Source organism: Leptonychotes weddellii, chromosome 2, assembly GCF_054177405.1.
Source record: "Leptonychotes weddellii isolate Sample4059 chromosome 2, ASM5417740v2, whole genome shotgun sequence".
Classification (NCBI taxonomy): domain Eukaryota; kingdom Metazoa; phylum Chordata; class Mammalia; order Carnivora; family Phocidae; genus Leptonychotes; species Leptonychotes weddellii.
The window spans coordinates 113,828,876-113,852,774 of record NC_138370.1 but is presented as its reverse complement, the minus strand read 5'-3'; the positions used below and the strand labels follow the sequence as shown (position 1 = coordinate 113,852,774).

Below are 23,899 nucleotides of genomic sequence, written 5' to 3'. Positions count from 1 at the left end.
ATTAATAACAGTAACAAAGGAATTTCACCATTTAAGGAGGCAGGAAAGGCAAGGATACTGGAAGTAATTTTTCAACATATTTCTGAACTGCATGATGGAAGAGTGTGGGTCCATATACATTGAAAATTATTCTAGAAAACAATTATTGTTTGGAACCCTAAGATTGCAAACCCTGCCTTTTTAGTTTATATGGATATATTTATAGTTAAGTCATTGAGAATAAAGGTAAAAAGGTGAGTGTGAGTGTGATATTATGCTCATTAATGGCAGGTTTGTTTGGATTTTAACCAAATACCTTCAGTATCAGCAAAAGAATAGTTAGTGGCAATCAACCTCTTCGATTATGTACACCTATCAGTGAAAACTTTAACAACACATCCTAATATATTCCATTTATTTATAAACTCTGCGTGAGTGTGTGGGGAGGCATAATAGGTACATTTGTAAAAACATAGACAACAGAGAATTTGAAGGATTGGGTTAAAAAAATACAAATAGAATTCTAATACTTTCTTTTCACTTGGATAGAAATTTTCATATTTTTATTTCCACACCCCAGGGAATTGCCTTGTACCCACTTTGGAGAAAATAGCTGTTGATATCATGGAAATTGAGGATAGTTTCTTTGGCTCAGCAGCCACAACATTTTGCAAGTATTTCTTTGAAAACTTGCTTCATTGTGCTATTCTTGTTTTTTTGAACTCTAAGTACTGCCAAGACAACAATTCAGACAGTGTGCTTTTGTAAAGAATAAGGAAGGGCTACTGGAATCGTTCTTCTCCTTTGAAACTTTCTCTGACCTAGCAGAAATGAGGGCACACCTTCTGCTCACCCTCCAAAATAAGCCCAGTGCTACACAGGACCTTCAACCCCATGAAAAAAAGCAAAGGCATTTTTATCAGACTAAGGCACACCTGAAACTTGAGAAGTAATTCTACCCTAAATATAAATATAACATCTTGGAATCATTTTGAAATTATTTTCCCTGTTTTCCTTTTGTTTCTTTAACAAAGACTCTGAAATCTATGGGCTTACTTTAGTCAACCTATTTGACCTAAACAGTCTTTCTAGCAGAATTACTGATAAAAAGAAGACTATTAAGGAGTCTAAATTCGGGGCGCCTGGTGGCTCAGTCGGTTGAGCGTCTGCCTTCGGCTCAGGTTATGATCCCAGAGTCCAGGGATCAAGCCCCGTATCAGGCTCCCTGCTCAGTGGGGAACCTGCTTCTCCCTCTCCCTCTGCTCCTCTCCCCACTCGTGCTCTAGCTCTCTTGCTCTCACTCTCTCAAATAAATAAAATCTTAAAAGAAAAAGAAGTCTGAATTCAAGTAATTTTGTTGATTGGTAGGTTTCAAGGGTGAAAATGATTATTTATTCAAGAAATATTTTCTGAGCACCTACTATGTGCCTGGCATTGTTCTAGGCATTGGGGAATATAGGACTGAACAAAACAACCCAAACCCCTGCCTTTATGAAGCTTACATTAGGGAAGGAAAGTTCTTTTGTAGATGGGGATGAGAATCCCAAAGAAAACTCAGGAGAACATAACTCAAGTGCTTACAAAATCTCTTTCCCTCATCTCTTTTCTCTCATTCAAGAAAAATTCTCTGGGAAATTCAGTGTACTGATATGATATTGACATTATATAAACGACTACACCCTGGGTACAAAGCAATGGTCCCTAGGGAGAGTTGGGTAAAGAGTTATTGTTCAGTCAGTTAACCCTTCCCTCTCAACTAAGTCAACATAGAGACATATTTTCAGTGTATTCCAGAGAACTCAAGGAAAATATTCCCACCACCAGCACAAAAATACAAGATTTGTTCTGGGAATCCTTCACAGACAAAGAAAAGGTGGTGATGTTGGCTTTTTCAGCTGTGGTTGGTAGCCAGGAAGGTCTTTGCTATGATAATCACCTTGAGCCATGATCAAGACAGCCATCTTAAGAAGGGCTAATGAAGTGGTCTTTGACTATCATGCATGAGAAGAGAAAGGGAATGGACAGCAAAGGTCTCAGCACCTGTGACAACCCACCTGCTGTGGCTTCAGACCCCACAGGAGGCCCAGGTTGTAGTGGTTAACCTCTGGCATTTTCCACACCTACACCTTAATCTAGTGGTGATGGATGCAAGTAGGGCCCAATGTTCTCCTCAGATCTGGTTTTAGAGCCCAGAACTGAAGCCGGTGTGAAAAGTTGCATGGTCATGAGTTAAGGGACAGAGACGAGCAGGAGGGAAGCCCTTGGCTCACATATATTCCCACTGCAAGTCTTCTTGAGCCCACTCTGACCCTCATCCACACCATCTTTGAAGACCAAGCATCTTCTTTCCTCTTAAGAGCACTCTTTTTAGATACGTCTTGTTCATCCTTCACCTTGTGTTGTGTGATGCCAACTCCTTACTAGGTTTTTGTGTTACTGGTTATTTTTGTGTGTATATCTGGTCTTGAACCAGAGTATAAGTTTCTTGAGAACAGAGTTTGTGCATTTTACTTCTACTGTTCCTCTTAGCCCCTGGCACAGTACTGTATACATAAATATCCACTTGTATTTGTTGAATAGTAGAAAAAATGTATGGCTGGCAATTGAAAACAAAAACAAAAACAAAGCAAGATGAGGCTGAGAAGGGGGGGAAAGTGATTTCAATGAGGGTGGCAGAAAAAACAAGGCATTCCTGTTTGAGTTTGAGTTTGTAATATAGCAACATGTCGTGTGTGTGTGTGTACGCACGCACGTGTGCACACGTACACGTGTCCTCAGTGGGTTTCTCTTCCTAGCTAAGGGAATGCCCGCTGGCTTATTGTTACACCTGTTTCGTGGCTGTGCTCAACACTTGTCATTCGTATGAGTGATTTAGATAAGTAGTTGGGGAGCCCTAGGAGTAATACATGGGTAAGGAAAAATAGTCATTTTAAGGTAAGTTACATGTTTCTAAAACACTGTAATAATATATAAATCTTTTGTTTTCCAGCTGTCAGTGGTAGCTATAGGAATGAACATATATAGAACATCCAACGTGGAGGTGCTACTACAGTTTCGAGAAGATCAAAATACTTTCCCCAACTTTGAGCATCTGGCATACTGGCAAATACAGTTCAACAATATAGCTGCTGTCATCGTATTTTTTGTCTGGATTAAGGTAATCTGCAGAGTTCATGGTCTGGATTTTTAATATTTTTCTCTTCTTTTTACTAACCTGAATCACACAAAATGCTGGAGGACTTGAGTTTGCTTTTTGTGGCCAAATTCAAATAGCCAGCCATAGCTGCTTCATATTTTGCAAGTAAACTAGCAGGACCCATGTGATCCTTCCTCTCAGTGTGAATGGTGCTTCCTGTGACCTGAGCTGCGCTTTTCCAAGACCTGTCCCTGCAGGTTTGTTTATCGAGTGCAATTAAGAGCCCTTTTCAACGTCAGCTGGGCGTGGGGCCCTCGGCTACACTATCACAGGGACAGGTCTGAGTTTCACCTGTTATGGTGCCACCAGGTGAAGGAAAAGGAACCAAGAATGAGGGGTGCGAATGGGAATGGATGGAAAGATGTATTGGAAATGATCTATAGAAGGATTGCCTCTTTTCTGGGTGGAGGCCGGACGGAAGCTTTACCTAGAATTGAGATTGGGACAGATCCATACTCTTCCAAGTAGTACCTTAATTATCCGTTTCCTTCTTTTCTGAAACATAGTGTACATTTCCATGTATGTGAAAGATTAGGGCATTTCATATACAAATGAGCCTCAATTCTGGAGATGCAGGAAATTGTAGTAATAATGAGGCAGCTGCCTGCAAGTCACTCTGCTATCCAGATGGTAGCTACCAGCCTCAAGTGGCTACTGAAATGGAAATTTTAATTAATCAAATTACATACCATTGAACATTCAGTTTCTCTGTCCCTCTAGCCACATTTTAAGGCCTCAATGTCTGTATGTGGCTGATGGCTACTGTGCTGGACAGTGGAAATAAAGAACATTCCCTGCGTCACGTAAAGTTTTATTAAACAGCACTGTTCTAGAAGCTACTCACCAACAGTTATTTTTTTTCCTGAATTGGTACTCACACCTGGAAGGCCTGAGATTTATCGGAGGGTGTAGGCCTCATCCTATATCTGTCTTGCTGTTTATTTAGTTACATGCTTGTTCAGGAAAAACCACCACTCACACACCAAACCTTTATCATAAAATAGTAATAAATAATCCAAATCCAATAGGAATTAAGTAATGTGATTACAACAACCTTCAAAAAATGTTTATTGTGGCCCAAAACAGTGTATAAGAGTAAATTCTAGAGATTTCCTTTCAATTTGTGCCTCAGGCTGAGTGTTTTATTTAGTGTTTTGCTTGTAACTATTCTGCTTCCGAAACTTAGAGAACCATTAAAGTTCTTTAGGGCAGGGACTGCGACTTGGCTTCTGATGTATCCCCCTAATGGTTTTCCATCGGGACTTTGAGCTAGAGCTATGCAGCTTGTCATGCCTCGGGGCTGGGATGAGCAACCTGAACAGCCATCCTTAGTGTTGCCTATAGAAATGTTCAGTATGGCTTTGCTGTCAGACAAAGCTGAGTTCAGCTGCTGGCTCTGAGCCCTGGCTGCCTCCTGAGGGCAGGATACCAGTATTTCAATCTCATTGCAAAGATCTGAGTCAGTATACATAGCCCCTCCCATAATGCCTGGCACATAGTCGCTAAATAATGAATGACAGTTAATAACATACAGTAAGTATCTCCTGGAGGGGGTTTTTTTGTTTTTCTTCACTAGTTTTCATTTGTGGCTTTTTTTTCCCCCCCTCTTTTAATCTTTCTTAGGGGGAAGAATATCCCTAATCCTCTTAATTATGATTTGAACCTGTTTTTACTATATTGCAACCATCACGTAAAATTTTAGCAACATCAGAACAGGAGCTTTGTTCTGTTCTCTGCTGTTCCCAGCTCCAGGAACAGGGCCTGGCACATGGTGGGCACTCAACAAATACTCTTCGAATGAGAAAAGAGAAGTTGCTGGGTTTAGGGGAAAAAGCAAGTCATTATTCTCTCTCTTCCAAAAATGTTGTTGTAAAATACATGTAACATAAAATTTATAACTTTCACTATTTTTAAGTGTACAAGTCAGTGACATTAATTGCATTCACATTGTTGTCCAACATTCACATATGTCCAATCACCATATGTATTTCCAGAACTTTTTCGTCAATCCAGCTGAACTCCGTATCCAGTAAACACTAACTCCAAATTCCCCCCTCACCCCAGGCCCTGATAACCTCGTCTATCTCAATGAATTTCCATAGTCTAGCTACTCCATGTTAGTGCAATCATATAATAGTTGTTTTTTGTGTGTGTGTCTGGCTTATTTCACTTAGCATAATGTTTCCAGGGTTCATCCATGTTTTGGCCTATATCAAAATTTCATTCCTTGGTAAGGCTGGATAACATTTCATTGTACGTATCTACCACGTTTTGTTCACCATTCATCTGTTGATATCTTCCCTCTGTTACAGCTCTTCAAATTCATCAACTTTAACAGGACCATGAGTCAGCTCTCCACAACCATGTCTCGGTGTGCCAAAGACCTCTTTGGCTTTGCAATTATGTTCTTCATTATTTTCTTAGCATATGCTCAGTTGGCCTACCTCGTCTTTGGCACTCAAGTTGATGACTTCAGTACTTTCCAAGAGTGTATGTAAGTATATATGAAATTAAAAAGAAAAATTTAATTAGAGATGTCACTGCCTTCTGAAGGATAAAGAAATCTTCACAGTGGCTATTTCATCAACAAGTATTTTCAAATAGTTATTTAAAAATAAGAATTAATTATCTTTCCCAGAAGCGATGACCCACCGATGCAAAGAGGGCAATGCTTAATGCTGATAAGCTTAAGACAGCAGCTCTAGAGTAATGAGACATAGTAGAACAGCTGTAGGAAAGCAATACTGTTACAAAGGCAGAGGGCTTCTCAGCACTCAATGCAGATGGCAGCTTTTAAGAGACATTTGCCTATATTTGCATTCTTATTCAATACTGTTGCCACATGTTTTAAACTTGGAGTCTTTTTCTAAGAAAAAAATAGTATTTCTAATATTCTAAGAGAAACTCAAATCAGCACAGGAATTTTCAGTCTTTTCCAAAGTTCTCAAATATGATATGAAGACTAAAAAAAAAAAATAACCGGTATTGAGATTTCCATGCCATTGAGAAAGGAGTTAGTTAGGAAAGAAGAGAATTATGATAATAGAAGTTAAAAAGGCTTTGTACTGAAGGACAGCTAATTAATGTCACTGTTTGATGGAAGTCAGGAACGGAAATGATTTTACTGATTAAGACCCAGCGTTGGCAACACACGGCCACTCAACACCACTCTGAGTGCATGTGAGGATACTGGATCTTTGAATGCATACAAGTTTGGCTAAGTCTTTTTTAAGAGGTTTTTTAAGAGGGTGACCGTGTGAAGTTTAGAGTTAACCATGTTTTAGCCAGATTATGTGTTAAATTCTTATAGCTAATTGCTTTATGTCATCTAATAATATTATTATATTTTCTTTTTAACCGAGTGGAAATAACATATTTAGCATGAAGGCATATTATTTTTATTCCAGAGGCTTCAATTGGTCATATAAGTAGCAAGAATTTTCCAAAGGGTTTGACAATTTTCTGTTATTTGGCAGCTATCTGTACTGATAAGAAGGTCCAAAAGTATGAAATCATCTTTAAGGAATGTTACATCAATGCTGGAGATTCTTTGTTTTTGTATTATGGTGTTTTGTTTTGTTTTTATAGTTTCACTCAATTCCGTATCATTTTGGGTGATATCAACTTCGCAGAGATTGAGGAAGCTAATCGAGTTTTGGGACCAATTTATTTTACTACATTTGTGTTCTTTATGTTCTTCATTCTTTTGGTATGTACACTTTTGCTTATAGTGAGGTGATTTAAACTTCATAAATCACCATCATAAAATCACCATCTTCCTTTATTTTTTAAAAGACCCAGGAATAACTGTAGATACTAGAAGACATATTTTATTTTACCTCTCACTGATTCAGTTTTAAGTCTTCACCAAATACCTTTTCCATGGTCTTTCATTAATCCATATATATGTGTCTATTCAATGTAAAAAAAAAAATTAGTTCACATGCAAATTTATAAAGTCACCTAAAATAGTGCTTTGCCGAAAAAGTAGAATGCTTACATGTTTACATGCTTTTTTAACACAGATGTCGGCACTTTTGTGATCACTTGCTAGCATGACTTTTCATTCCTCTTTCTCTTCTTTTCTTTAAAAAAAAAAAAAAATTGGAACTGACAAAGCAAGCTAGATCCAGGATGTCAAGAGTAATATTTGAGTGAATTATTGCTTGTGAAGATGAAGATATTTTTGTTTTAACTTACTCATATTTGCAGGCGTTAGCTACCAGCCATTTGGAAACTTAAAAAGACAACAGTAATTGCCTGGGTTGGGAGGGAGAAAGTGGGAGATGTTACTCCAGCTGCCCTTGGATTTGAGCATTAAGCCAGGAACTTACATGCATTTTATATTTTATTCTCATTTCTGCTACAGAATCTTAAATAGTATTCCTCCTTAATTTGTAGCAATTTAATAGCCACTAAAATAATAGAGCTCTCTTTTTGTTCATTCCCCAATCATTCAATAAATATTTACTGAGCCACTATATTCCAGGCAAGGTGCTAGGTACTGGGGGTACAGACCAGCCCTGCCCTCAGGGAGATTCCACAAACTTGTGGGGAAAACAGACATAATCAAATACATAACTCTGGGGGCGCCTGGGTAGCTCAGTCGGTTAAGCGTCTGCCTTTGGCTCAGGTCATGATCCCAGGGTCCTGGGATCGAGCCCCGCATCGGGCTCCCTGCTCAGCAGAGAGCCTGCTTCTCCCTCTCCTCCCCGTTTATGCTCTCTGTTGCTTTCTCTGTCTCTCTCTCAAATAAATAAATAAAATCTTAAAAAAAAAAAAATACATAACTGTAGTCACAAACCAGAGCTATATGCCAGAAAGGAAAAGTGAAGAAAGAGTGTGTTAAGGAAGGACCTGATCAGTTGGGTGTGGCGTTTCAAGAAAACCTGTGGGAGGGGGGGCGCCTGGGTGGCTCAGTCGTTAAGTGTCTGCCTTCAACTCAGGTCATGATCCCAGGGTCCTCTCCCTCTCCCACTCCCCCTGCTTGTGTTCCCTCTCTCACTGTGTCTCTCTGTGTCAAATAAATAAGTAAAATCTTTAAAAAAAAAAAAAAAAAAACCTGTGGGAAACAGGTGTTGGAAATACAAACCATTATCTTGGGGAGGAGAAAGTTAGGAAAATGAACTAACCATTACTGAATGATAATAGCTATAAATTATGTAGCGCTTACCATGCCTGAGGCCCTGTCCTAAGCACTTAACATAGATTATCTCATTAATTCTTACAACAAATCTGTAGGGGAGGAACTATGATTTCTCCCATTTTGTTAATGTAAGAACAAATAAATTTTAAAATAAAGATTAGAACATTTAAACAAAATAGTCTTGGCAGTGCTAAGACTGAAACCCAAGTGTGCTTGACTCCAAAGTCTGTCTTTTTCACTGAGCTGCTCTTGACTATCTTCTATGAAGCCTACTGTATTCCCATTTGCAGAGATCTTTTCAACTCTTCAAAATATGCTCTGTAAATCTCAAATAATATTGTATAACAATATTTGGAAGAAGCATAGAATTCCACTTGTCTGTATTAACTGTTGAAATTTGAAGAGCTATGTAGAGTTCTACACTTCTAATAATTTCTGTCAAATGAAAAAAGTGTAGACAAACAAAAATAATAAAATAAAATAATCCCACCATCCATTGGTAAATACATCGATATTTTGTTGTATTTCATTCTTGTCTCTTTTTGCAAAATATATCACAATATATGGTTTGTAAATAAGAAAATATATTGCATTTTCCTTTGGCATGATTTAATGAAAAAAATAATTTTCCCAAAGAGTATAGTAGCAAAACTATTAATTTATGTCTTCTTAAGAAATCAGATCATTAAAAAAAAAAAAAAAGAGAACAAAAATGCGTATGTCAAATTTAGGATTGATGTTTAGGAAGTATATTTAGGTTTCTTCTTTAATCTCAACTCTCCTTTGATTTACAAACAGAATATGTTTTTGGCCATCATCAATGATACTTACTCTGAAGTTAAATCTGATCTGGCCCAGCAGAAAGCTGAAATGGAACTCTCAGATCTTATCAAAAAGGTATGACAAGCCCTAATTCTCAGAATTGTTTTACTTTCTACATAAAGTGAGCATTGCTTCAGCCAGATTTCCACATCAACACTGATCCATTGTCATGGTGTAAAGTAAAGAGTAGATTGCTACATTTCAGGAATAATTTAAATGTTCTCTGTCTTAGAGCTAGAGATGGGTATGCTGCTAGCCTGGACTTAAATTCTGGAAATCATTTAATGCCCTAGAATTAAATTCTCCACAATCTCTTTTGACTCTTAAGAGCTGAGCTGCTGGTTTTACCTTTACTTATTTTGAGGACACCTCTAGTTGGCTGCCACTTGCAGATCCAGAGTTCAGAATAAACTGAAAGGGAAGAATATGAAGACATTTCCACTTTTTCTATCTCAAATACAATTTTAAAAAAGTTTTAGAAGCAAATATTTTGTAGTTCACCCTTTATCCTTGACCTTCCAAGGAAGTTTTAAAATAGTCAAAGGAAAAAGGCCACAGAATAAGGGCCTGAGAACTTTCACTTACGCACCTTCTCAGGAAGTTGTTAAATAAATGGAAGGGCAGGACAGGAAAGTTGGGTAGCTTTGTTCTTCTCGATGTGACTTCTTTATTTGGTTTAAAGTATAAAACTTAAGCAACAAAAAATAACTACATCTAAAGTACACCGCCTGTTCCCTAACATCATTTTACTAAGATACCCGTGGCTCCTTGACTGTGTGATCTTTTTCTGTTGGTTCAAGTCCTAAGACTGTGTTGTCTGTGAATCATGTTCGAACAGAGAACTTCCAGTTCTTAAAACAAAACCCCTTGGATGGGACCTTAAGATTTGGGTTATCCTGAATTTTGCAGAACAATTTATTACATGTTAGCAAATCTCCAAGGTGTATACAAGCAGTCCTTACTTTGCCCTTTGGTTCTGAGATGCACAGATTTCAATTATTTCATGTTAAATAACACCAGCCTCTCCACACAGTTCCTATTTCAGTTGTCACAGTATCTTGACTGAGAATAATAGTATAAAGTACAAACTTCCAGTTGTCACAGAACATTTCAGTTATCACAGTATATTAACTGTAATAGCATAACATAGAAACTTCACTGCTAGCTCTTCAGTCTACAAATCGTTACATAAATAACGAATGTGTATCCTAACCAGTGAGCGATAACATCCCTTCTTACAAAGACTAGGCTAGGTCACGGAGCACCTGCTGTTTAGTGCAGACACAAAACATGTAGTTGTGTTGCTTCTCTCTCTCCCTGTGAGAAACCCCCACGTGATGTGTTACAAGAGTGCATATCTGAAAGGGAGAATGGGCCAGCAAAGATGAAAGCCGAGCAAAGAAACAAAGACTGATAACACTGAAAGTGAAGTTCAAAACAAATGTAAGAGAGTTCTAGAATAGGTAGCTGACCATGGGAATGTTGGCACTGCTACCCTTCAAGATCTTGAATATCTGTGGAAAGATAGATATGCAGTCAAAGAACTTAGTGAAGGCAAGTTTATCAACATGAATGAGAGTAGTGGTTGTGATGGAAAGTCCCGACAGTCTCCAAGGAAGTGACGCTGGCAAACAACGTCACATTCAAGGAACTCTGGAGATACTTCACAACATTGGAAGGGCAAAGGATAAAATGTTGGGAGCTGATCCATATAAAGAAAGGATTATCAGAGTTCCTCAAGACATAGAAAAGAGGTGTCCTCCATATCCGTTATACAAGAAGAAGGGAAGCACTATTCAAACTACTCTGGATAAAATTTTTACAAATACTCATTTTACTGTTTTTTTTTAATTTCCCTGTAAATTTATAACTGATACCAAGGGAGTTTTTAATGCTTTGATGAAAAGTTTTTTTTTTTTAAGTTTATTTAAGTAATCCCTACACCTAACGTGGGGCTCCAGCTCATGACCTCGAGATCAAGAGTCACGTGCTTTTCTGACTGAGCCAGCCAGGCGCCCCTGATAAGATGTTTTAAAGGTCACGGAGCAATCATAATTTTTCCTGTTGATTATTAACATCACTTGCACAGTTCGGGCTTGCAAGGTCATTTTGACAGCCCTGCACTACCGTGCAAAATAAGGTCTACACTAGTAGTTACTAGTGTAAATGGATGGTAAAGCACATGCAAAAAGAGAGTAAACTAAACCCAATCTTTTCTTTTCAACAGGGCTACCATAAAGCCTTGGTCAAACTAAAACTGAAAAAAAATGCTGTGGATGACATTTCTGAGAGTCTGAGGCAAGGGGGAGGCAAGTTAAACTTTGATGAACTTCGACAAGATCTCAAAGGGTGAGAATCACACTTTCTGAGGCCCTGGGAAATTCCTATATAAAGATAAGTTCTTGGTGATAAGGATATTTCTGGCCCGAGTACTCAGAGAGACACTATTTTTTCAGAGGAGGTGTCTTTCTGGAACATATCCCAAGAGGAGGGATGATTCAGCAGTTTCTCCTTTCTTCCTGCATCTTGATGTCTCTGTGTTTGCACTGGACCATGTACATGAATGATTTCATCTGTAACCTCTCAATAATTTCAGGAAGGGCCATACTGATGCAGAGATAGAGGCAATATTCACAAAATATGACCAAGATGGAGATCAAGAACTGACCGAACATGAACATCAGCAGATGAGAGACGACTTGGAAAAAGAGAGGGTGGGTCTAGTGTAGGAGAACATGATTTGATTCAGCCCTCACTGTGTTTCAGACACCATGCTAAGTAGTGGATTACTGAGAGTCTCTCTGTCTTTCTGCCTCTTTCTCTGTCTCTGTCTCCGTCAATTTATGTAGTAGTACCCAGCATATTCCAAAAAGGATATATAACAACAATATGTAAAAATATATTACATATATATTGGCATAAATGTAAAAAAATCAAAATGAACAAATGAGGTAAAACAAAAGTGAAATATAAAACTAGACTATGAAGCTAAAAATGCATTCCATAAAAATATATACATGCTTGTTAAAAGACTGAGCTACAAATTTGGCCCTAAGCTTTCTGGTCATCAGCTTAAAAAGGGAAACCTAGGAGTTACACACTTCACAGTGTCCATGAGAGTGGGGAAAAGATTTCTCAGGGGATATAAAGTTAGTTGCTCTATAAATTAACATTTATAGTAAAACAAAACTAGCAGCTGCTTTCCGTTTGAATACTTACTATGAAATGGTCTTTTATAATCAGAAAGGATAATTAAAAGCTTTTAACATTAACTTTAAAAATAAATGGTTAAACAAACCAAAAAATATCCATGGTAATTGAGGTACAGAGAATATAGGTGAATACTCTATACAAAAATCCCTTTTCTATAAGGACATAGTATAGAACAGTGGTCTCTAAACTGCTCCACAGAACTGTGTCGGTAGGTGGGAAACTTTACCAGGTATAGTGAAATGTGAACAAGAAGACAGTGAGTAAAATCACCTTACACAAGGCTGTATCTCTTCTAAGATTATATCCTTCCTATTTTGTAGTTATTAAATGTGTTTTTTTATGAAAAGGTGATAATATATTTCTTCATTTACTTTTTTTGTTGTTGTTCTATTTTTAATGTTCTTCCTTGTCCAAACAAGTTAGCGATTCCTTGCTGGTCAATAAAATTTGTTTTGAAAATTTCCCAGTCCATGAATTAGAAGTGTGGGAATCACAGAATGGTGTTAAACAGTACATGCCCATTTCCCATTTGCCCAAGCCCACAGTGAAGCTCTGTGGGGACTAGGTGTTCTTGCTCCTCACTCAGTGACCCCATGTTCTTCAGGAGGACCTGGATCTGGACCACAGCTCTTTACCACGTCCCATGAGTAGCCGAAGTTTCCCACGAAGCCTGGATGACTCTGAGGAGGATGATGATGAAGACAGTGGGCATAGCTCCAGAAGGAGGGGAAGCATCTCCAGTGGGGTTTCTTATGAAGAATTTCAAGTGTAAGTATGAAGGAATTGGCAGAATTTGGGCTGACGAGCTCAAATGAGACCAAGCCGCTTCTCCTACCTCTCACAATTTGATCCTTTCCATTACTAATCATCAGTTCTTTTTTTTTTATAACTTTTAATGGTGTTTTTTTCTTTTGATAAAAGTACTGTATTCCTTATAGGAAAATCAGCAAATAAAAACAAAACATTAAGATCTCTCCCATTGCCACTAAACCAAAATGCCAATTAACATTTTGCTGTTTGTATCTCCATTTACATGTGTTTATTTTTTTTTTATGTTTTTATGGCCTTAGCACATGGTATATCCTAAGATATACCTGAGAAGAATATATGTTCTGCTGTTGTTAAGTGGAGTGTTCTATAGGTATTTATTAGGTCTGGTCTAGTGTTACTTAAATCTATTTCCTGCCGTCCTGCCTATTTGTTCTATCTGCTTTTGGAAGTGGGGTATTAAAGTCTCCAACTATTATTATTAAATTGCCTGTTCCTTCCTTTCTGTAAGGTTTTGCTTTGTGTATTTTGGCACTCTGCTGCTAGGTGTATATATGTTTATAATTGGTACATCTATCTAATAGATTGACCCTGTTTTCATTATAAAATGTCCTACTTTATCTCTGGTAAGATTTTTTTTTGTTTTAAAGTTTTCTTTTGTCTGATATTAGCAACTCCAACATTTTTATTGTTTCTTTTTGCATGATGCATCTTTTTCCATTCTTTCATTTCCAACCTGTTTGTATCCTTGAATCTCAAGTGTGTCACCTGTAGACAGCATTTAGTAGGATCTGGTCTTTTTATCCAGTCTGATAGTCTCTGCCTTTGATTAGAATGTTTACTTCATTTACATTTAATGTTATCATTGATATAGTTGGACTTACATCTACCATTTTATTTTTCATTTTCTATAGGTCTCATGTCTTTTTTTCCTCTTTTTCTCCCTTATTGCTTTCTTTTACATAAAATGGATACTTTCAGGGCGCCTGGGTGGCTTAGTCGTTAAGCGTCTGCCTTTGGCTCCCAGGGTCTTGGATTGGGCCCCACATCAGGCTCCCTGCTCAGCGGAAGCCCACTCCCCCTGCTGGTGTTCCCTCTCTTGCTGTGTCTCTCTCTGTCAAATAAATAAATAAAATCTTTAAAAAAAAAAAATGGCTATTTTCTAATGTAACATTTTAATTCCTTTAATAGTTTTTTTCATTACATTTTTCAGTTATGTTTTTAGTGGTTGCTCTAGGACTTAACATATACAAATCAATTTATCAGAATCTACCTCAGATTCATATTAACTTAATCCAAGGAGATACAGAAATATCATTCCTATATAACTGTTAACTCCTCCCCTTTTTGTGCCATTATTATATATGTTACAAATCCAGTATCACAATATTATAATGATCACTTCAATAATTTTGTCTCTTAAAAGAACCGAGACAAGAAAGAAGAGAAAGTATATATTTATAGAATTTAGCTTATTCTTTTTCTTACCATTTCTGCTTCTCCTCATTTGTTCCTGTGGATTCAAGTTACCATCTGGTGTCATTTCCGTATTCCAATACAACTTTGATCTTACCCACCTCCTTTGTCCTGCTATTGTCAAATATATTACTACATTTCTATGTGTTATAGGCCCAACAATACAATTGTGTACATATGGTCTTACACAGTTGCTTTTCATATCAGTGAAGAGAAAAAAAGAAAAAGGTATATGCATTTGTATTGTCTTTTGCAGTTACATAATAACATGTTCCAGTGCTATTTGTTTTTTCATGTGGATTCCAATTACTATCTGGATCACTTGCTTTCAGCCTGAAGAACTTCCTTTAGTATCTCTTCTAATAGAAGCAGGCCTGCTGGGGCACCTGGGTGGCTCAGTCAGTTAGGCATCTGCCTTCAGCTCAGGTCATGATCTCAGTGTTCTCGGATCAAGCCCCGTGTCAGGCTCCCTGCTCAGCAGGGAGTCTGCATCTCTCTCTCCCTCCACCCCTCCCCCCAGCCTCTGCATGCTCTCTCTCTCTCTCAAATAAATAAATAAAATCTTTAACAATAAAAATAAAAAATAAAGCAGGCCCACTAGCTTGAATTCCCTGTTTTTCTTTATCTAGGCATATTTTTATTTTTCCTTCATTTTTTTCTTGTCTCCACTATTTCTGATGAGAAGATAGCTGTTAATCTTACTGAAGTTCCCTTGTATGTGATGGGTCACTTTTCTCTTGCTGCTTGCAAGATATTTTCTTTGTCTTTGTCTTTCAGTATTTTGACCATGATCTGTCTGGATGTGGATTTCTTTGCAGTTATCCTAGCTGGAGTTCATTAAGCTGCTGGGATATATAATATTTTCATCAAATGTAGGAAGTTTTCAACTATTATGTCCTCAGATATTTTTTTTGCTGCTTTCTCTCCTTTCCTTCTGGGACTCCTATCCTAAATATGTTGGGGTGCTTACTGGTATCCCACATCTTTCTTCACTCTTTTTTCTCTCTGCTCTTCAGATTGCATAGTTTCTGTCATCTATCTTCAAGTGTGCTGATTCTTTCTCCTGCCAGCTCAAATCTACTGTTGAGACCCTGTTAGTGACTTTTTCCTTTCATTTATTGTACTTTCCAACTCCAGAATTTCTCTTAGGTTCTTTGAAATAATCTGCATCTCTTTATTGATATTCTCTATTTGATGAGACAGTGTCATCATACATACTGTCCTATATCTTTTGAAACCTGATTTCCTTTAGTTCTTTGAATATATTTATAATAGCTACTTTGAGCTTTTTGTCTACTAAATTTATCTGGGCCCCCTCAAAAGCAGTTTCTGTTGCCTCCTTTTTCTCTGCGTATTATGGGTCACATTTTTTTGTGGTGTTTTTGCATGTCTCATTTTTTTTTATTGAAAACTGGAGATATTAAATAAATATTATAGCAATTTAGAATACTAATTTTCTTCCTCCCCTACCCCCCCAGGCTTGTTCTGTTTGCTGTTTGCATGCTTGTTTTTTAATGAAGTCTGTTTCCCCCACATTGTGAAGCCTCTGATGCTGCTTCTCAGAGGCCACAGGTCTGACCACGTGACCACGTGACCACCACAGTCACTTTGAAAAGATAGTGCTCTTAGCAGGGCTCTCACTGTCTTTCCCTGATCTCTTTGGGAAGCCTTCCGCCTCTGTTGATATTACTTCCACCTCTTGGCTTCCACTAATTGTTGGCTGATGGGTCTGTTGTTTTCAGTAATGCCTTGGGATATAAACTGTTCCACACTCTGATCCAATTCAATTCAGGCCCCTTTGCGGGGGTAGTTTTTGAAGCCAGTCTTTAGCAGTCTTCTTAGCTGTCTCTTCCTGGTTCTTTCTGATAAACTAGCCGGTAGACAATTTATCTTTTTTATCTCATGAGGTGACCAACCTCGTCTTAACGGCTTATCACCACAATCCCCGTTTGTTCTGAGGAGCACTCAGGCTTAGCACTTTGTTCCAAATAAAGCCAGTTCTCTTGGGGGAAGCCTTGGAGCTCTCTGTTCTATGGCCTAACTCTCCTCCCGGCCAAAACCTCTGTGCCACTCCTTCAGAGCTAGGGTCAGGGACAGTGGTCTGCTTCCCCAAGTGATACCCCTGTTTCATGAATAAGCCACTGGGCTAGGAGGGCAGCCTTCAGTCTTCTCAGTTTTCCTCTCCTGGCATGGAAACTCCAGCCTACAGTTGGCAGTTGGGTGGAAGAAGACATCATCCCTCCCAGCCACTCTTGCCTGGATTAGATCCTCTGCAACATGGATTTGGAGGTGGAGACATAGAGATGAGAAATGCAGCAGCCCGCCCCTCCCTGGGAGATACCATAGGCCCCCACTGGGAGCTGGAGGGAGTGGGGGTCCTGTGTCCATTGCCGAACCCAACTGGAGTGACCCTTCTGTTACACTGAGCTGGGGGAGACAGAGAGGGAGCAGACCGTAGCTCACATGTCATAGACTCTCACTCTTCTTACTAAAATCCAGCGAATTTTCTTAAGTAAATGCTTCTTCATTTGCTGTATACTCTTAAGAAGATTTACAGAATTGGGGTGCCTGGCTGGCTCAGTCGGTTAAGCATCTGCCTTCAGCTCAGGTCATGATCCCAGGGTCCTGAGATTGAGCCCCGCATCGGGCTCCCTGCTCAGAGGAGAGCCTGCTTCTCCCTCTCCCTGCCGTTCCCCCTGCTTGTGCTGTCTCTCTCTCTCTCTGTCAAATATATAAATAAAATCTTTGAAAAAAAAAAAAGATTTACAGAATTTTGAAAAAAAATTTTAATTAATTTTTAACAGTTGTGGTTGTTTCTCCAGGGAGAGTGCCTACAGAGCCCTCAAACCACCATTCCAGAGGTTTTCTCCTATTTCTATGTTTTTAAAGCTTTTACATAATTTTTTATTCAAAATATTCACTCATTAGTGAACAGTGTTTTCTAACTACTTTATTTACTTAATATATTGTGAACATTACTATTTCATTAAATATTCCATCACCATATAATTTCTGGTGTCTCCTTGGAATTCCATTATATAAATGAACAGTAACATATTTGAATAATTTTCTGTTAATTATAAAAATAACCATTTTTCTTTTTTTTTTAAAGATTCATTTATTTGAGAGAGCACAGGTGGGGGGAGGGGCAGAGGGAGAAGGAGAAGCAGGCTCCCCACTGAACAAGGAGCCCAATGCGGGGCTTGACCCCAGGACCCCAAGATCATGACCTGAGTCCGAGGCGTCTGCTTAACCAACTGAGCCACCCAGGCACCCCTAATGTAACCATTTTTCTTTTTTTTTTTTTTAGTATTTTATTTATTTATTTGACAGGGAGAGACACAGCGAGAGAGGGAATACAAGCAGGGGAAGTGGGAGAGGGAGAAGCAGGCTTCCCGCTGAGCAAGGAGCCCGATGTGGGGCTCGATCCCAGGACCCTGGGATCATGACCTGAGCCAAAGGCAGACGCTTAACGACTGAGCCACCCAGGTGCCCTGTAACCATTTTTCAATGAACTGCTATTAATAAGCAGAACTCTAATGAGTATGCTGGTAGCCCAAAAATTCACACATATACATATTTCCTTTAGAAATTTTTCAAGAAATGGAATATCTGAATAAAAGCTAAGCGTATGTTTTTAAGACTTGTAATACAATGTTGACTTGCAGAGAAGTTGTGCCAGTTAGCGTTCCCATCAGCAATATATGAGTTTATAGCTGAAGTTTGAAACTACTTAGAATGTGTTTCAGATTATCATATTGTTTAAGAAAAAAAATCTTAGCACTTCCATTTGAAAAGCCACCTGGGCTGAAAAGGCAACCAACTGCACAAGGTGGCTTTGACCCCTCTCACCTGCGGTTTCCAACAGGCTGGTGAGACGAGTGGACCGCATGGAGCACTCCATCGGCAGCATCGTGTCCAAGATTGACGCTGTGATTGTGAAGCTGGAGATCATGGAGCGGGCCAAACTGAAGAGAAGGGAAGTGTTGGGCAGGCTGCTGGATGGGGTGGCGGAGGTAAGTGGTCATCTGACACAGAAACACTGACTCAGTAAAGTATCAGGGTAGTCATATTTTATAACCTTGAATCTGAGACGTTTTTTGAAAATGTCCGTGTAACTGCATATCCGTGCTGTCAGATGATAATCTGGAGGTGTTACTTAATACTGCAAGCACTGATGCTTCTGCCTTCACTGAATGGTACAACTAAGCAAAAAAGTTACTCCAGTAGCTCAGAGAATTGCTGTATACGCTATAAATCGCCAGCGTCACTTAATGACAGATAATTTGGCCCCTTCATTTCCTCGGGCAACTTCTAAGTACAGAAGTATGCCTTGCCCGACCCCCAACATCGTGGTCTCTTTTTCCTTTATTAGGACGAAAGACTGGGTCGTGACAGCGAAATCCACAGGGAGCAGATGGAACGGCTAGTTCGGGAGGAGCTGGGGCGCTGCGAATCCGATGATGCAGCTTCCCAAACAAGTCACGGTCTAGGCACACCCGTGGGACTGAATGGTCAAGCTCGCACCAGAAGCTCCCGCCCTTCTTCCTCCCAGTCTACAGAAGGAATAGAAGGTGCAGGTGCAAACGGGAGTTCCAATATCCACGTCTAGGACATGTGCTAGTATGTGTTCCTAACCGGCGAAAAAGGGGCTGACGTCCTGCATTGCCAGGGCAGGTACACTTTATATGCCCTGACCACCGTAGGATGCTGGTCTTCGTGACCAGCCATTAAGTCTTCTGCACTTTAATTTATTTTAGATAAACCTTGCCCATGGATCAAAGAAGATTTTTTTTTTCTCATGTAAGAAATCTAGGTGTAAATATTGAGTCTAGAAAAAAAGTCTTTGTAAAGTATATGGAGTGGTATGCCCACTTGCTACCATGGATGAGTCTTCTCAGTTGACAATGAAGTAGCCTTTAAAGTGAGGAGAGAAGCGTCAAAAGGCTTCTGAGTTTTATTTCCAATCACGAAAATCAGTATTGTCATTTTTGCCCAGTGTGTGAAGGGAAAGTAGGGGCATTCCTTCCCACGCAGGCTGAGCTCATGGACGTAATACATAGCTTTCTTTTAAGAAAGGAGCCTTTTGTTTCAACTACCTTCCCGGGGTAAACTTTTCTAAAAGATGAGCTGGAAAAGAACTCCAAACCATAGAATGGGTATGTAGTCATTATGCTAGAATTTCTATGAATGGTTAAGATAAATGTTGGATACTGTGCTTTTTTTTTTGGTTATTGTATCATATCTAATGTCTGTGGGAATAGCTGTTTCACTTAGTTCACACTATTTTTGCTCTGAGCTGCATAAAGCCACCGAAGATTGATTGTGGGTTAAAATGTCATCTCCAACCATAACATGGGAAAATTGGAAGGAGCCCTATCACTAAGATTGACTTACTCTGATAATTAGTTTAGTATAAAGATTTGTCCATATATTCTCTTCCCAGGTAGCCCAACTTATTTGCAACTGATTTTAATGTTGTAACTAATCTGGGAAGGCCAACTTACTAAATGTTTTAAGTATGTACTGAAGGTTTTAACTCAGCAAATATGTTCATTTTACACAAGAATTTAAAGTTTTGAAATTCATATATAAATATTGTGAGACTAAAGTTTGAGTTTTATGCTGTTTTGAGGATATAGAACTCAAATACTCTTTTTTTTTTTTTTTTTTTAATGAGACAGAGGGAGGGACAGAGGAGAGGGAGAGAGACAACCTTAAGCAGGCTCCATGCTCAGCACAGAGTCCAACATGAGGCTCCATCTCTTGACCCTGAGATCATGGCCTGAGCTGAAATCAAGAGTTGGAGACTTAACCAACTGAGCCTCCCAGGCACCCTGAGAACTCAGATACTCTTGATCCTGCATTTCAAAACTAGAATTTATAATCTAAATGGAGCTCAGTTTAATCAAAAGGAGTTTCTGGTATTGAAAATTCATTATCAGAATGTATCAGCCAAAGTTTGAATTTGCAGCAGGTTTTTTTTTTAGGAGAGGGTCTCACCAAATTTATGGAGAAGAAGTCTATTTCTCAATAAAAAATAAAGATCTTATTTTTCAAAAGTGTTGAATGAGGTAACCTTTTGAGAGCTAATGGGACGAGCAAGGGAGAATGCAGTGTTGGTGAGTTAACTCCGACTCGGAGAACAATAGAAGAGAGGCCTGTGTTTTAGTACCTTGTTCTGAATTCACATGTTGTTCATGTAATTGGTAGAACATGTCAGTCAAATCTTCAGTGAAAACACGAGCAAACGAACTTTTTAAGCTGGCTTCTATAGAAGTGATACACATTGGGTTTCTTTCACAATATTTCTCACAGCTTTCTTTCCATCTTTACTTTCTTTTGAATATGCTACACAAAGTTCTTTATTACTAGGTACTACAGTTTGCATTCCAGGGATATTGAGTGTGTATTTATGTTTGTGTACCGTGTTGTTACATGTAAACAAACTTCAATTTGAAGTGCAGCCATTATGTGGTATCCATGTGTATTGACCACGTGCCATATATCAATTATGGTCACTAGAAAGTCTTTTTGTATACTTATTATTATACTATTTCTCATTCCACCTGTAAGACTATACAACATTCTTTCTTTTTACCCTTAAGTTACAGATTTTTTTTCTCTTTAGTCATGGAGAACTCCGTTCTCATCCCTGTCCTGTCATCTTCCCCTCTATATTTGTATTATGAAGAAGATGTTACATACGCAAGGCTCTCGACAATCGAGAATTTCATTAATGTGTAATATTGAGCACTTTACTTCTCAATAAAGACTTGGGATAGTAACAGATGTTATAGTTGTCTATTTCCTAAGGAGAAGCAGCTGGGTAATTTGTATCATGAGACTCATTAGTAAAGGCTTAGACTTTGAAAAAGGCATCTTCTTTTTTTATGTCCAAAGAACAGTATGACTGACACATTACTTCGTCTGCAGTATGTACCTCTAGGAGGTGATTCTGAGGACTGTGTAGTGTTTCCTACTGTGCAACCCCCACATTTTACTTACGGTTTTCTATAGTGAAGAGTTGGCTCTCATAGTTCTGTTATCTCAAAATCTTTGAACATAATTCCCTCGTTGGCTTTTCCTGAGTTCCTCCATGGGTATATAACAGGAGTTGGAGTGCTGAATGCCAGGTTTATAAATATTTAAATTTTTTTAATTTTCTTTCTTTATTTTACAGAGAGAGTGTGTGAGCAGGGGGGAGGGGCAGAGAGAGAAGGAGAGAGAGAATCTCAAGCAGACTCCGCACTGAGCCCAGTGTGGGGCTTGATCCCAGGACCCTGAGTTCATGACCCGAGCCGAAATCAAGAGTTGGACATTTAACCGACTGAGCCACCCAGGTGCCCCTATGAATATTTAGTTTTATTCAGAACTGTCAGATTGCCCTCCGGAATGACTGCACCAGTCCACAATTCCACTACTTGCGTGAGATTACCAGTCTATGCATACCCTCACCAGCATCAGTACCATGCAGCTGCCTACTTTTTGTTAATGGCACAGCTTGAAAGTAAGGTTTCATCTTACTTTGCATTTCTCTGATTCCTAATTCCTAAGGTTGGACATCCCCTCACATAATTGTTCAACATTTGGGTTTCCCTTTTGGTAAGCTGCCTATTCAAACCTTTAAAATCTTACACTTTGATCTACTGGGAACACGTATGTTTTTGTTCATTGCTTATTTTTCTACTGGGTCATGGCCTTTTTTGTTGATTTGTGAATCAACAAATCAAGTTCCTTGTATGGTTTAAGTATTAATCCCTTATCAGTTTGGACTCTTGTTAGTACCTCTCATCTAACTGATAACTTTGTCAATATTTCCTTGGTTTTTATATAAAAGAATCCATCAATTTGTTTTGCCTTATTGTTTTGGGGGTTTTGAGACCTTTGTACGGTCAAAAATTTTATTTATTAAACTTACAGTTTTACCTTTCACATTTAATACTTTGTGTAAGAGTAACCTTGTATAAGGCCCACAGATATTTTCTCCATACCGTCAGCCAGTTTTGCCAATATTCTCTATTAAATAAGTTACTTTACCTTATTAGTTCATGATGTCATTTCCGTTTCATGTATAAATGTCTGGTTTTTTTTAACTCTTTAGCCTTTTACATACTGATCTATGAATGTTCTTGCACAACTTCTATTATTATGAATTTAGAGTACGTGTTCATATGTGGTAAGGTCTTCTTTTTTTTCCCTAAATTGACTATGCTATTTTTGTGAAACTTTATTTTTCCATGCAAGTGTCCAAACAAGTTTGGTGGGTTCCTATGGGGGCAGGAGTGGACAGAGAGAAAAAGGTCCCACCGGAATTTTATTGGAATTGCATTGAATTTACTGATGAGTTTAGGGAGAACTGACATCTTAACACTATCAGAAACAATTCTTCCTTTATTCAGAACTTCCTTAATGTCCTTTAAGTGTTTCTTAAAATTTCTTAAAGATTTATGCATTTTTTTATTATTTTTTTAATGTTATGTTAATCACCATACAGTACATCATTAGTTTTTGACGTAGTGTTCCATGATTCATTGTTTGCATATAACACCCAGTGCTCCATTCAGTACGTGCCTTCTTTAATACCCATCACTGGGCTAGCCCATCCCCCCACCCCCCTCCCCTCTAGAACCCTCAGTTTGTTTCTCAGAGTCCATAGTCTCTCATGGTTCGTCTCCCCCTCCGATTTCCCCCCCTTCATTTTACCCTTCCTATCCTTTTTTTTTTTTAGATTTTACTTGTATTTTATTTTTTATTTTATGATGTTATGTTAGTCACCATACATTACATCATTAGTTTTTGATGTAGTGTTCCTTGATTCATTGTTTGCATATAACACCCAGTGAGTGCTCCATTCAGTACGTGCCCTCCTTGATACCCATCACCGGGCTAACCCATCCCCCCACCCCCTCTTATGCATTTTTAATATAGTTTTATTGGTACTATGAACAGAATCTATTATATTTTCTAGTTGGTTATTGCTGAAATAAAGGGAAATTACAAATGTTCTATAAATTAATCTTACATATATCACACGTGTTGAACTCCTTTACTAACTCTAGTAGATTCTGTATTGGTTCTTTGCGTTTTCTGGGAAGAAGAGGAGCTCATTTGTAAGTAAGGACAGTACTGTGTTGGAGAGTAACAGTGAGAGTAGACATGCTTATTTTGTTTCTGGTATTAATGGGAATGTGTTTCAGTGTCCTAAAAGAAAAGCCAAAACAAGGACTTGAGTCCTGATAGTTTATTTGGGAGGTGATACTAGGCAACTGGAGCAGATGGAGAGTGAGCCAGGAAAG

General features: G+C 38.5%; 2 protein-coding genes across 5 annotated transcripts in view; both read left to right on the top strand.

The window, feature by feature from the left end:
• Positions 1 to 23,510, top strand: part of PKD2 (polycystin 2, transient receptor potential cation channel) — a 54,069-nt gene extending 30,559 nt beyond the window's left edge. Inside the window, exons 7-16 of one of the 4 annotated variants that reach the window (XR_014142937.1) lie at positions 2,969 to 3,136; positions 5,488 to 5,669; positions 6,764 to 6,884; positions 9,120 to 9,218; positions 11,371 to 11,492; positions 11,740 to 11,857; positions 12,961 to 13,124; positions 18,469 to 18,616; positions 18,976 to 19,759; positions 21,784 to 23,510. Coding sequence is in view for 3 of the 4 variants with exons in the window: in XM_081812152.1 (XP_081668278.1) it covers positions 2,969 to 3,136; positions 5,488 to 5,669; positions 6,764 to 6,884; positions 9,120 to 9,218; positions 11,371 to 11,492; positions 11,740 to 11,857; positions 12,961 to 13,124; positions 18,469 to 18,616; positions 18,976 to 19,174; positions 21,784 to 21,887 (1,425 nt within the window). In the remaining variant the exon portion in view is untranslated. Of the gene's footprint in view, positions 1 to 2,968; positions 3,137 to 5,487; positions 5,670 to 6,763; positions 6,885 to 9,119; positions 9,219 to 11,370; positions 11,493 to 11,739; positions 11,858 to 12,960; positions 13,125 to 18,468; positions 18,617 to 18,975; positions 21,389 to 21,783 lie in introns of those variants that run through there. The other 3 variants (XM_081812153.1, XM_081812152.1, XM_006727067.2) reach the window with 3 other exon arrangements.
• Positions 1 to 23,899, top strand: part of LOC102748592 (putative E3 ubiquitin-protein ligase HERC6) — a 580,669-nt gene that overhangs the window by 299,525 nt on the left and 257,245 nt on the right. The window lies entirely within an intron of this gene.